We start from the raw sequence: 13,509 nt of genomic DNA on the forward strand, positions 1-13,509 counted from the left end.
ACTTGTCTCGCCTTGCCTTGCCTAAAGGCATAACCACCAAATTATTCAATGATCATGACAATGATAAAGTTTCGTTTTCTTTACTTAGTGTCAGATTGATACCCAACTTCCCAGTATCGCCCATCCCTACTCGTCGCCATTCGCGTTTCTAACCAGGTCAGGTAGGAAGAGCCATTATGTCATCAGTCACGCCACCTCACCCACAACAGGTGAGTCACCCCACCGGACAGAGCTCAGCACACAGCCCCAGCAGGATGAAACGGATGTGCAAATAAGGAAGAAAACCTCGGCCTCAAAAAAAAACCTGAGACCTGACTGACGGCTGAGGATGTCCTGATATGAACCCTGGACTAGTTTTTCAGTCGTACGTCCCTCAGACTCGTCTCTCCTTTCTGTTTCTCTGTCCCTGTTCAAGACAAAATATTTTCTCATGTCCGTCTAAAGTCACCAATAACGGCTATGAATTAAAGTCACTGACTTCCTGGTTTACTGACGATTGTATCCAGATGATTCAAGTGATGGCTTTGTATCCTACAATGTTAAACGATTTTGTTGAAGTCGTGGACACTGGTCTGTAAAATGAGCCTCGTAGCTCTTAAAGTTGAATTAGACACGACACGATAATAACACCGGGTTTGTAACCAGATTTGTTTTATTATGTTTTCACCTATCTATCAGTTCGTCCTAAAAAAAATCCTGCCATTCTTTATGGCGAGGCATTTTATACCTGGTATGAAAAACAAAAAAACAAGAATCGACAGAAGAAAGTTCATTTGTAGTTCTAAACATATCTGGGGTGTTTTTTTTTTACTCAGTTTTTGTCTCCACCACGGCGTTGTTCCTCTCTCTTACATCGTCCATTACAATTTGGTATTTTACGCAAATTAGGCGATGACGTCATTTAGCGACTTTTAAAACAGCCAATAGCTACTTTCCTTACTGAGGAGTTGGCAACAGCAGTGGCTCCTCTGGTAGTAGCAGCCAGAGCAGCTCTCCTGCTCCGGTCCATGCAGCGACACTTCTGCACACCCTGCCCCCGACCTGCAGCATCATCTCGCTGCGACGTCTGCGAACTACACGATCTTAAGTTCGTAAAAAAACGACGACTTATGTTAAACTTACAACAAAAAGTTCGTCCTAAAAAAATCCTGCCCATTCTTTATGGCGAGGCATTCCCTCTGGCTGGTAAGTAATTAAATACAGACATTGTATTGCTGCTCTCTCTGAATATTATACTGACTTTTTATTTGTGGCAGTGGAGCTTCCTTTTATATTTTTCAACCAGCTAACCAAATAAAACATATAAACAAATAAATCACACAGCATCTTTAGTCATTATATGGTTTGTCTAAAGTGGTCTTACAAAGACCGAACAAAGCAGCACGCTGATAAAAAGCTAAGAGTCATTACAAACTTTGTGATCCATCCCACAATCGTACAAATAATGCAGAAGTCACAGCACGGTGACAGGGCTGTGGTGTGTGCTGATTTAAAAGTCTGAGTCTGAAGACGCTCCCCTTCGGTGAAGTAAGGTTATCGAACCTGCACGTCAAAAGTTCATAATTTAAGGTTTGTTGATATAAAAACAGGTGTTTATGTTGGAGGCCAGCTCTTGGCTACGTCCTGGTGTAAGGATTCAGGGATCCACTGGCAGTACGCAGATAGAAGAACTGTAAGAGGAGAAAAATACATGAGGGGAAAAGGCTAAGCAAATCAGTCTCACGCAAATTATAGCAAGCACATTGATCCTCACATTTATCTTCTGTCTTCCAGATGGAAAGAAGAGCATCTCTACAGTCGACTCTCTTTGACACCAGTGGTGCCAACACGGCCTGCGTTCTGGGCTGCAGTCTGTAGCACACAGAGTATGAGAAAAGTCACTCCTTGAAATAAGTCAATTTGTTAAGAGACCTTAAAGAGGGCAGAACTGTGTGTACCGACTTACTTTGCCCACGTTTTGATCACGATGGAGGGGTTAGAAAGAAGGTGACCAGTATGCTGCTTTAGTTTAGGACAGACCTGCAAAGCAGACAAAGCAACTTTACTACACAAGACCTAAGTGTTCATGTCTTTAGTTAAGTACAGTTCAGGAAGAAGGATCAATAGTTAAAAAGGCCACCAATACTTAAAAACATCTTTTTTTTTTTTTTTTTACTTTCCACAGTGCTAAGAACTGCTTAGGATCAGACAGAGGGACTTAATGGAAATGGGGATATCAGGTTTCACCGCAGTACCTTTCCTTCTAGGAAAAATTTGGCAAACAGTTTGTATCTCTCCAGGCCATCTGGATACTCCATGTCGACCGCTGGCAGCTGCCAACCCACACGGACTGCAGACAGAGAAGATAGACGGGACTCAAATGTAGGCTGAGACATCTGCTAGTTCAAAGGCAGTTATGGTGCTCAGCTGTATAAAACCTACAGAAGGAGCTTGAACGGTGGCACCTGACGGTCCCGGTGGTCGAGCAGAACCACGGTGAAGGTGCGTCCTTAGGGGGGCTGAAATGACAGTACTGAGGCAGAAGCTCTGGGACCCATTCTGCCTCTACTGCTGACACACCTGACCACAAAAAACAACAATACAATAAGAACCTCGTATCGTTTATTTCCTCACTGTATTGAAATTTGCTTTGTTGACAGGATATATTTACTTGCAACAGATTTTGAACCAATGTTTTGACAAACTGGACCAATTAAAATGAAGACAATTGCTAATAATTGTTTTCAGTGTTACCATGAATTACTTACTGGTGAAAACTTTAAAGTGTAATTCATCTCAGCCAAGTTCTGAGTAATGACGGGCATTCTTTTGTTACACAGACTTATGGATCTTTACATGGCACAGACAATAGAGGAATTGTTTTTAGATCATTTAAGCTACTCTAAATTAAAAACATATTTGTGTCTTTATTTTCCTCTTGTCTCTCCCGCTCCCTCAAAAGAGAACTGACCCTTTTTCACCTTGGATTACTTAGTCAGCATTAAGAGGATACTGAAACTCTCGGTCATTTCTCCATATTATTTACCTCTCATGTACATCTTGGCAGTTTCCATGATCTCCTGATAGACAACAAACTCGGGCAGTGTTTTGAACAGTGCGGACGTGGGATGAATAAACACTGGATCATCCATAAGAGCCGTCTACGAATAAAGACAGAAGCATGAAGAGCATAACAGTTAATTATGCTGAGCATCATTTTTAGTTTGATGCAACTTACCTTGTATCCATTCTTCCATTTTGGGTCCAGGACATCTTCAACCTGAACACGTCGGGCAAGATGGTCTCCTAGTCCGGTCAAAACAATCTGCCTCAAACAAACCACTTGGTGCTCTGTTGGTGGAGTCATCTTAGGATCTACAAATACTGCCACCTCTGGACACACTGCGTTCACTGGGGCAAGAGAACACACATTATTTACTGTCGTGTTCATGCAGCAGATAGGTTTTGGATGTTTTGGGTTTCTTTGTGAGTACCTGCATTGGTAAGTTGTCCTCTGAGCCTCCTGATCTCAACCATGGCTTTATACCTCAGGCCGTTGTCCTCACAAAACTTCGGAGTACAACCAGCAAACTCACAAGCACCGACTGCACCTGCAGTCAGTCAGAAATATTGTAAAGATAATGCAGTTTCTTACAGTTGTCATGCCAGTGCAATTCAGTCAAATCTGAACAAATGTGAACTTACCCAGCATGACCATGAGGTCCCCCAATAGGAGTGAGGCTCCTTGTCCAGCCCATAACCTCCTCATTTGGGTCAGCCTAGCTCGGCGTTGGGTCAGCTTTGAGCTCTCATCTTCAGTCCCTGCAGGTCTGAGGAGATGAAAACATTTTAGAAATATTAGTATGATTAAATTACAGCTCCACAATGTAAATTTGAGGCAACCAGTGAAGTTCTGGTTTACATGCACATCTCATTTCATATATGCAGTAAATACTTTAAAAGTCCCTCCAGGATATTGCAGAGTTGTTTTATGTTTGGTTGGTTGGTTGGGGGTGGGGGGTTGTTGCAATCGAAAAAGCTCTTTGCCTGATGTCCTCCATTCCTTTTATTGGTAAATGAAAACTTGGTGCTTTACTGCCACATATTGGTCTGAAGTGAACCACACTTTGATGAGAGCACAGGAAAGTATTTGAATGGAGTGGAGAAGACGTGGGCTTCAGTGAAGCCCTTCCACGATTAAAGTAGTCAATGCTAAAATATCTGCAGTAGTGACAACAAGCAACATCTCCCTACAATCAGGACTGCCCCTCCTCTCCATTTCTATTTTCTCTGTGGAAGCTGCACGTCAGGAAAATTACAGTCCTTGAAGTCAGACCATAAAAAGTACACTGCATCAGCTTTCCCTATACTCAGATACTAAAAAATTATTTTGATCCTTTGCTTGTGTGTCTGACTATGGATCTGAAGACATTAAGTTTAACTTCTACCTTAGGGTAAATTTACTCTTTTTTTTGGTGAAACAATGTAGGCAATCAGATTCTTTTACCCCTTTAAAAATTTTAGGTTTTTATCATATCTGGCTCCAAAATTAATGGTACAAAATTTAAAATACTATCCAAACCACTATACTAATGTCTTAGGTTACTTAGATGGAGATTAAAAGAGATGGGTCACATGACCTAAATACCTTCTTTCAGTCTAAACCCTCATTCACATGAGCCTTTTGCCCTGTGTCTACTTTATCATTTCAATCACAACTGTACTGTTCTATCAACTGTACTCTGTTGATAGAATCAGAATCACACTGAGTTGAGAATCAAAGCCTCGACCTTTCAAAGGCCTAATGTTCAGTGTTTTGATGTGTTCCCTCCACACGGTTAAATCCAGACACTTGCATGTTTTGGCGCATTTAAATAGAGTTTCATTAGATCATTAAAAAAGAGCATGTGTGTTTACCTGTCGAGGTCTTCGAAGATCTCCCGGACTGTCATCGCTGCTACCAAGGCAATGACATACTGCAGACAATCCTGCTGTTTTCCAAGTGCTAACATTTTAGCATAACGTGGTGCAACAGGGAATGAAGCCATTGCTCTCCCCAGAGGGGTGATGGGACAGCTCAGCTTCGCTCGCTTCAACTCCTTTATCCTGAGCGTAAAAGAGACATTTGTTGAATTACAGCATACTTTTGGTTTTTTGGCCAAATATCAATATTTAAAATATCAAATCTACAAGTTTTTGATAACTGTTAAATTAAATATTTTCTCAAATGACTTCAGATAGAAAAAAACCTTTGTTTTGTGAATTTCTTTCTTTGAGAGTCGAACAAAATATCCCTCATCACTGTAGTTTTAATGTATACATTGAGACATGTACGTGACGGTTACCTTCCAGTCTGAGGCGGCTCCTTCAGGGCGCCGAGCGACACCAAAAGCTGCTCTGCTGCAACAAGAGCCTCAGCAGAGGGAGACGTGGGAAAGGGGAAATTGACCACCTGCAGAAACAGAAAATATCGTCATTTATAGAGCAGCATTTTACTCAGAAGAAGAAAGGGTTGCTCTCGCTTCACTGACTTTATCTATATTGAGGTCCTTCATCTGTAAGACCAAGTCTTCCACAGGCCTGCGCGTGATCTCTGCCTCTGAGAACAAACTGAAGTCTCCAAACACAGCAGAGGAGTACAACCTGTGAACACACCACAGAAAAGAATTACTTGTGAATATTTCCGGCGACTTGTCATTAAACTGTTACACGGCTCCACGGTCCTTACCTGTAACAGTGTCCTGGCTCTGTTCGGCCCGCCCTCCCTGCCCTCTGATTGGCAGAAGCCTGTGAGGTCCATGTGATTTTAAAGGACGACACACCGGTCACTCGGTCATAGAAACGTTTCTTAACTCGACCACAGTCAACCACATACTTGATGCCAGGGATTGTCAGAGATGTCTCTGCCACATTAGTGGCTACAACACACAGACGCGTACCAGGAGGAGGCGGCCTAAAGACCTACAGCCAAGAAGCACACACAAGTTATCAGTCTTAAACATCATATTATTTCTTTAATATTATATTAAAACCTGCTCCATAAATACTGTTCAAGGCAAAAACCAATTCCTCTCAAAATGTAACCCTCTTTAGTGCCAGTGTAACAGTAATCTCACCTTTGCCTGCTGCTCCGGGGCCAACAGAGAGTACAGCGGAAGGACGTAGAGAGGAATGGACGGATCAGCCTTCACCTCTACACAGAATAAATATAGCAGAGCAGGATTTGTAAGGACCCTCAATTCAAACATAAGAATAAATACATTAAAAGAATTCCTGATCTGGAGCAGCTTGCCTGCATTACTAGGATCATCTCCAATGTCGAGGTCAGAGGCTTCATCCTCCTCATCACCAATCCCTGCCTCTCTGTCCTCATCACCTTCATCCACAGGGAGGGCAGAGTAGTTATCCAAATCGATCCTGGGCAGAGACTGGAGACACAGATAAACATGCATGAAGCTAGGTGGCTTTAATCTCATGTCAGAAGCACAAAAAAAAATCTTCAGAACTACAGGATTTTAGTGGAATATCACTAAAAGTTGACTCACAACAGGCTTCTTCTGTTTGGCCTTCTTAAACTTCCTTGTTGTCTCTGAGGTGTCTGTTTCTTCATCTGCACCTGGATGCAAAAACAAGTAAATACACAAAATCTCTGCCCTGAAATATACAAGCTTGTCAGGACAAAAAAAAAAACAACTTTGTGTTACACTAACCAGTGGTTGTGTTACCCTTCCTGAAGGGGAAGGCTTTCCTCAGTCTCCTGCACAGACTGTGAACCTCAGCCTGACCGGTCAGAAACACCAGGATACCACCTGAAAGACCACGGGGTACCACGTGGAGCCACGGTGAGTGAAGGCAGACAGTGTGTGTGAATGTTAAATTACATTAGTCTAAAAAAATATAAACTTGATCATGCTGAAACAAGATGATTTTAAAAATATGATCTATGAGCTTTGGTTTCTTCCCTGTTGATCTAAGTAGATCTAAAAAGCCTTGATGCAAAAAAAGAGTGCGTGAGCACCTGGAGGCAGCATCCGGTGGATCTTGCAGGTCTTTTGAAAAGCCTCTCCGGTGAAATCCTCCAGTGGGGTGCGTTTGTTGAAATGGACAGTGACTGGGAACTGGCGAGCGTCCACCTTGATGACAGGTGGGGGCGTCCGAAATAACTTCTGGTTGTCTGTGAAGTCTTCAACCCGCAGAGTGGCTGACATGACCAGCAACTTCATCGGTATACCTTTCTGCAGAGAAACGATGCACGTGACCACTTGAAACAACATAAAAACCTCAGCCAGAAAGACGATGAACAAATAGAATTCTCTGTGAATCAGATCACACCACAAACAGCAGCTTTGTCTCTGACCTTGTTTCTGAGGGGGACGATACGAGACAACAGTCCAATGAGGATGTCCGTGTACACACTCCTCTCGTGTGCTTCATCGATGATTATCACACTGTATCTCTGGAGCAGGAAATCCTGAGACACAAAAAGAAGAAGCATCGAGTCTGAGTCAGTCTGAACCAGGTGGCTGTTCAACTGTGCAACATAATTATTCAAGTGAAATATTAAAATTGTTTTTGCATTTTTATCAGACTCTTAGAAAATGAAATGAAAATGTTTTGAAATGTTACAAACATGAATGTCCTTCAATTGTCTTTTTACATCTCTCTCTGCAGAGAAAGGCAGCAAGTCATTTGTTTCTGTCAAGTCATTCATTCTGTCAAAGCAGAATGAAGACGGTACCTTTTGGATCTCCTTTAGTAAAACACCATCTGTCATGAATTTGATTTTGGTGTCGTCAGTCACATTCCCCTCATATCGAATCTGGTAAGACACGACCCTGAACAAAAGATTGATACAAAATGTTATAGTGAGCGATATTTCATGAAGGTGATTCACAAATGAAGAGTCTGTGTATTGTCCTCACCGAGTGGACAGGTTCATCTCTTTGGCCACTCTGTGAGACATGCTGACAGCTGCAACTCGTCTGGGCTCTGTGATGCCAATAATGCCACTGCCGCTACAAGGAAAGGATCACATACAATAGATGAATAAAATGGTTTTCTGGGAAAAACTCAACAAGGAACAAAGAGGATTACCTACCTGGCATAGCCGGCTTCATATAGAAACTGAGGAACTTGTGTGGTCTTTCCACTTCCTGTCTCTCCACAGATGACAACACAGGGGTTTTCTCTCACTGCCTCCATGATGACCTGCTCCTCTGCTAGAACAGGCAGCTTCAGTCGAGCCTCCTACAGCAGATTAAAATTCGCTTGAAGTAATTACAATCAAAAAACCCTCCGACTCTCAACAAACACACAGCGAGTACACACACACACCTGTATTTCTGGTAATCTGTCAACAGGAATGAAGACAGCTGGCTCTGACGGCTTCTTGCTTTGGACTTTCTGATCTGAAACTTTCTTCTCACTCTCTCCATCTTGTTTTGTTTTCAGTTCTTCTTCCTTGTCTCTCTGCTTGTCCTCTGTCTCTTGAGAGGGAGATTTAGTTTCCTTTGCTTCACCCATCTCTGTGCTTTTATTTACTTCTTCATTCTCCTCTTCCTCCTCCTCATCATCATCGTCAGAGGAAGTATCCAGGTCAGCACTTTCTTCTGCTTTTTCTTCATCATCATCTTCTTCTGCTTCTTTCCATTTTCTTTTTCTGTTTGCTCCACTGACACTACTGATCTTTGGGCCCGATTCTCCATCTTTTATTTCATCTGATGAACTGAAAAACAAACCAAAAAAAAAAGCCCTAAAGCATTAAACCCATGACTTACATTCACTATATTCTCATCCTCCACATTTTAAATAGCATTTATGCACTCACTGTTTAGTCTGGTAAAGCTTTTCTCCTGTTCCCAGCTTGGATGTGGTGTAGAGCAGTTTTAGTTCAGACTCAGGTAGCTGCACCTCAGCCAGTTTGGTCAAGATGTCTGCTCTCTGGAAATGACAGAGAGACACATAAGCAGGCAGATCTCAAATTTGACCAATGTCGTGTAAAGAGTTAACAAATGTTAAGCATTTTGCATGAAACAGATCTGATAATCTTAAAGTGAATACCTGAGTCTGGATAAAATCAACTGCACGTCTAGATTTTGGTAGCGTAAAAAAGTAACTCCAAACACGACACTTGGTTGCACTACAAAAATTTTTTTCATTAAATAAATGGAGAAAAAAGAAGAAAGGAGGCACAACTTGGCCACAATCTACATATTCAATTAATTGTTTGTGTATATATATATATATAAACACACATGCTTTTTGTCATGCTCACCTGAGCTTTCTTGTCTTTGCGCTCCAGCACTTTCTGCAGCTCTTTCCTTTGCTTCTTGGTGAGGGGCTTTTTGGTGGAAACGTGTGCCACAGAAGCTTTCTTCTTCTTGGCTTTGCTGGCTGGAAGGACCAAAGCATTGCTCTCATCCACACCTTTCAGTCTGGCCCCATCTGAGGAAAAACAGAGCACACAGGAACAGATGACAACACGATGAGTTTACAGGGAGAAGGAGGGGTGAATAAAAATGACACTTTTTACTCCACTTACTGTTATGAAAAAAAAGTAGAAAAACATTAATAAGAGCAAACAACAAGCACAAAAAAAAATTACTCCATTTCTTCTTTCAGACATAAACTGAGCAACACCTGGGAAGGAGGTTGAAATTGTTGAGTTGGTTTTGATACTAGAAAGCATTTTCAGAAATCCTGCTGGAGTTCAGGCAGATTCCGGGCTGTTTTGGGGACTTTGAGGCGGAAGACTGACAAACTTTAACAACAATAAGCACCGCAGTGGCCGATGTGAGAACCGGAGGGGCTGACGGATGAACTCACCCTGCAGCTCCACAACCACCTCCGTCCGCTCTGCGTCGGCCGCCTGTTGGCACTCATTCTGCTGTCGTCCCTTCCAGTTGTGTTTCTTTCTGAGTTTACCCATTTTTATTTGACGTCTACAAATCGGTAAAAAAAGAGGAGCATTAAAACTTGTAATGTTTAACATCTGGGGAAAGAAGACTCAGCGAGTTAACGAGGCTAAAATTACTCTGGACATTACGGCGTTTGACCTTGTTTACAACAGCTAATGGATATTTATTATTATAAAATACAAACCTTTTTTTTATTCCAGTGGTTAAAACGATATTTTAGATTTTAAATCCTCACGTTTGAGTTTTCAGCGCTGCAACAACATCACGTGTAACTACGGTCCATCAGGGAAAAGCGTCCGGAGCTAAACACGGTCAGCGAAGAAAGGTTCCGCATTGAAAACGTAGGAAAAGGAAATTAGACCTTAAACCATAAACCATAATTTGGAAAGAGATGTCAACAAATATTCACTCAAAATAAAAAGGAGAAAAAATGTTATGTCGGTTTTTTCCAATTAAATGTTTCATTTTAATATAAATTTATCCCATGATACAATACAATCGATTGGGAATGTATATAAACAAGTCTTTTGGAAAATGAGACCTCTTGTATCAATGAGATGACCTTTATGAATAAAGGTAAAAATAAAAATAAAAAAGAATCACAGTATTGTGAATGATTTTTACTTCAACATTTCAAATGTGTTTTGTTTAAAACATCAGAATGTTGTTCTGTTATCACGTAAAAAAACATTTTTCAAATTTAAATTAAAGTATTTCAGATACAATTTCGAATTCATGCTTGACTAATGATTATTTTCACTTGCTCACACCCACAACCAAAACATAACAAATAAAATACTGAGTTTGGGTACAGGAAATTTTAAAATATTACATCCATTATCTTTTACCAGCTTCACAATCATGTGAGTTTTTGAACATTTATTCACCACAAAACACTGACTATTTACTTCTACAATTGTAAAGTATATATATTTTCTTAAAATTTTTTATTAATCAGTGTGAACAGAGACTTATTCTTATTATCATCTTCACTAATGTATAAATACCTCACAGGAAACAGAGGAAGAGTGTTTCCAATGTTGCTCAGCGATAACAAAATGGCTTCAGAAAAGAAGGAAGGCAGTTGTCAAATACAGAAAAGAGAGAAAATACAATATTTTCAGGACACATTTTCACATTTTCCTGTGTGAAACCTCCTGCACTTTGTTCACTCAGTTGGGATGTCATTATACAGCATATAATTCAAATTATTTTTATATTTATCTGACAATTATAAGAGAAATAAGGGCACCTTCTGCATTTATTCATTTAGGCTTTTCTTTGATTTGTCACCACCTTAATCTGAAACACCAAATAACGTGCTGTGACATTTTTTCTCTGTGCAAATGATTAAAAAAAAAAAAATCTTAACTCATTGTGTCTCATATTCACTTTCCATTTTCCACCTTAGGAGCTGCTGTCCTTTAGAGGAGTGTACAGGTTGTCCCTCAGACTGTCCTCCGCTGTGAAGCTCTCCTCTATGGTTCTCCTCCCCTCTTTGGACAGCCTCTCAAACCTCTTCAAGAACAGGATGAGGATCACCAGCAGAACGGCTTGCACAGCCACAAACACAAAGAGACAGACCTGTGAAGCCAAAGCCAGGTCACAATACCAGTAGTGGCAGGTCCCCAGGACCTCCTCCTCAGTCAAATACATCACCAGCCGCCCCCTCAGGCTGGGAGGGGAGCTGCAGTTGGCGCCCTGGTGTAATGTGACATCATTGGATTGACGCAGGAGCCATGCTCGCAGGTAGAGGATACCGCAGTCACACAGCCAGGGGTTACCATGAAAGGAGACGGAGCGGAGGAGGGGCAGGTTATCCAGGAGCCCGTTGGGGAGGGTGGTCAGCAGGTTGTTGTGGAGATGCAGCTCAGTGGTCTCCGTAGGGAAACTGGTGGGCAGTGAAGCGGGGGTGAGTGACCTGCTGCTGCAGTTCACCTGAGTACCACGACAGGAGCAAAGGTGTGGGCATGCTGATGACCTTTGACCTCCGAGCAGAAGGAGCAGGCACAGGGGTAGAAGCACCTTCATCGTTACAAATCCCTGGAAGGGAGGGCACAGTTACCTCGTGCTCTTTATATCTCTTCTGAGCTGAAACTGAATATGAAATAAGAGCTAATCTAATGTGTTTTTAGCACCATATTAAAGCGTAAGCACGCAAATTATTATAGTAATTATTATAGTAATTATTCCAACATGTCGTCTCTGGCTCAACACTTCGTAGTAAGCCATCGACAAAGACCATTCAAATGTTACTAGGGAAAATACACTGTAAGTGTATGTTATTCTTATTCTATTCCTCATTCTCATTGCCATCAAATAAATAAATGTGTGATACGTCGTGTGCTGTACTACTGAAGCAACAATAGTTCGTTGTTCACTTCTTGTTTAGATTCGATTTAGCACTTTCACAAAACATGTCTAACATACAGTATGATCAAATTATGTTTTTGTGTAAAAATTAAAAATAAAAGAGAACGTCATTTGACCTTTTTACAAGATATAATTTTGCCTCTTTTGTCAGCTGACAGGAAAAGACCCTTCTGTTCCCTTCTTTTGGGACGTCAGAGCAGAACACATTATGAAAGCAACAGAACAGAAAAGTCCTCATAAGGTCAGAGGAGATGGATTTACCTTCAGTGCCGTGTGCCTTCAGGAGAGGACTGTGCTGCTTACTGTGGCTCTCAGAGATACTGTATGTGTGGTACATCCGGCTGGTGTTCACTGATAAGGACTGCTGTCAAATATGAATACGCACACACACACACACACACACAAGGACCTGTACAGTAACTCGACAAGTCTTTTATTCAGGTTTAATTAACTTACTGATAATTTTCGCAAACATTTGAGGAAAAAAGTTGAATTTGGAAAATATAAATATAAATAAATATAAAATTGAGACAAAATTTCACATTTCTATTGTGTCCTTCAGGATTATTTACTCATTTCACACTAAATGTGTAAAAATGTGAAATTTGTCTTTCGCTCAGCATATTTTCCAATAATTAGTTATTAACTGTTGAATATTAACATGGCTCTTAATTGAGCAGGTTTTCCAAGTTTCTCTCTATTATTGATATGATGGAACTCAAATCATCAAACTAGTGTCGTACAGTAGAAGGTACAGTCGTGGCCTCTGAACTGCGGTGGAGTGGAAAGGAAAAGAAGTAAAAATGAAGTTTGTACTTGAGAAGATATGCTCCATTTTTCATATTAATATTAATATTTGCCTGTGTCCGCTCTGACTGGCAGGGAGAAGATGTCGTGGGCAGGGTAGAGGACAAATGTCTGCAGGAGATAAACACGAAACAGCAGATAATGTTCAGGCAGCAGCTCTGGCTCTGAACTCTGGTGTTCAGACTCTGACATCCAGAAGTGACGTCACGCTGCGATCACCATGATCTACAGAGAGACAATGGACAGGCAGTGAAGCCACTGGGACGAGAAACAAGGGTTTATTTGTCACACCTTTATATAAACGGGGCACAGGCTGAGCTCACAGCCTTCAGGCAAAATATGTACTGTTCGGCAGCATCAGCAGTGTCGACACACACTCAAACACACACTCAAGTAACCTTAACTCACACACAAGATACACATCTTCATCGGC

General features: G+C 41.3%; 2 protein-coding genes and 1 long non-coding RNA gene across 4 annotated transcripts; 1 reads left to right on the top strand and 2 right to left on the bottom strand.

Annotated features, from left to right (window-relative positions):
• Window positions 1-299: 299 nt before the first annotated feature.
• dhx37 (DEAH (Asp-Glu-Ala-His) box polypeptide 37) lies at window positions 300-10,190 on the bottom strand. 2 transcript variants are annotated; one of them, XM_029509706.1, is made up of 27 exons: window positions 10,084-10,190; window positions 9,805-9,922; window positions 9,254-9,423; window positions 8,807-8,919; window positions 8,314-8,704; window positions 8,078-8,226; window positions 7,902-7,994; window positions 7,718-7,814; window positions 7,337-7,450; window positions 6,998-7,214; window positions 6,690-6,788; window positions 6,525-6,595; window positions 6,272-6,407; window positions 6,096-6,172; window positions 5,708-5,940; window positions 5,511-5,622; window positions 5,325-5,431; window positions 4,897-5,085; window positions 3,685-3,809; window positions 3,474-3,590; window positions 3,218-3,390; window positions 3,026-3,140; window positions 2,422-2,559; window positions 2,235-2,329; window positions 1,946-2,019; window positions 1,754-1,851; window positions 300-1,670 (listed from the first exon to the last, which is right to left on the bottom strand). In XM_029509706.1, the coding sequence occupies exons 2-27, from the start codon at window positions 9,905-9,907 to the stop codon at window positions 1,594-1,596; spliced, it is 3,483 nt and encodes a 1,160-aa protein (XP_029365566.1). In that variant the 5' UTR covers window positions 9,908-9,922; window positions 10,084-10,190; the 3' UTR covers window positions 300-1,593. The 2 variants fall into 2 exon arrangements, with proteins under 2 accessions (XP_029365566.1, XP_029365565.1); XM_029509705.1 differs by having other exon boundaries at window positions 9,805-9,920; window positions 10,081-10,190.
• LOC115048336 (uncharacterized) lies at window positions 835-2,886 on the top strand. The gene is made up of 3 exons (XR_003841071.1): window positions 835-1,185; window positions 1,774-1,865; window positions 2,280-2,886. It is a non-coding gene; the product is annotated as an uncharacterized LOC115048336 (long non-coding RNA).
• Window positions 10,191-10,334: 144 nt separating the features above from the next.
• gp1bb (glycoprotein Ib platelet subunit beta) lies at window positions 10,335-12,629 on the bottom strand. The gene is made up of 2 exons (XM_029509712.1): window positions 12,531-12,629; window positions 10,335-11,939 (listed from the first exon to the last, which is right to left on the bottom strand). Exon 2 carries the CDS (start codon window positions 11,925-11,927, stop codon window positions 11,304-11,306), a length of 624 nt encoding a protein of 207 aa, XP_029365572.1. The 5' UTR covers window positions 11,928-11,939; window positions 12,531-12,629; the 3' UTR covers window positions 10,335-11,303.
• Between the last annotated feature and the right edge of the window lie 880 nt (window positions 12,630-13,509).

The sequence above is a fragment of the Echeneis naucrates genome, chromosome 9, assembly GCF_900963305.1.
Source record: "Echeneis naucrates chromosome 9, fEcheNa1.1, whole genome shotgun sequence".
In the NCBI taxonomy this organism is placed as follows: domain Eukaryota; kingdom Metazoa; phylum Chordata; class Actinopteri; order Carangiformes; family Echeneidae; genus Echeneis; species Echeneis naucrates.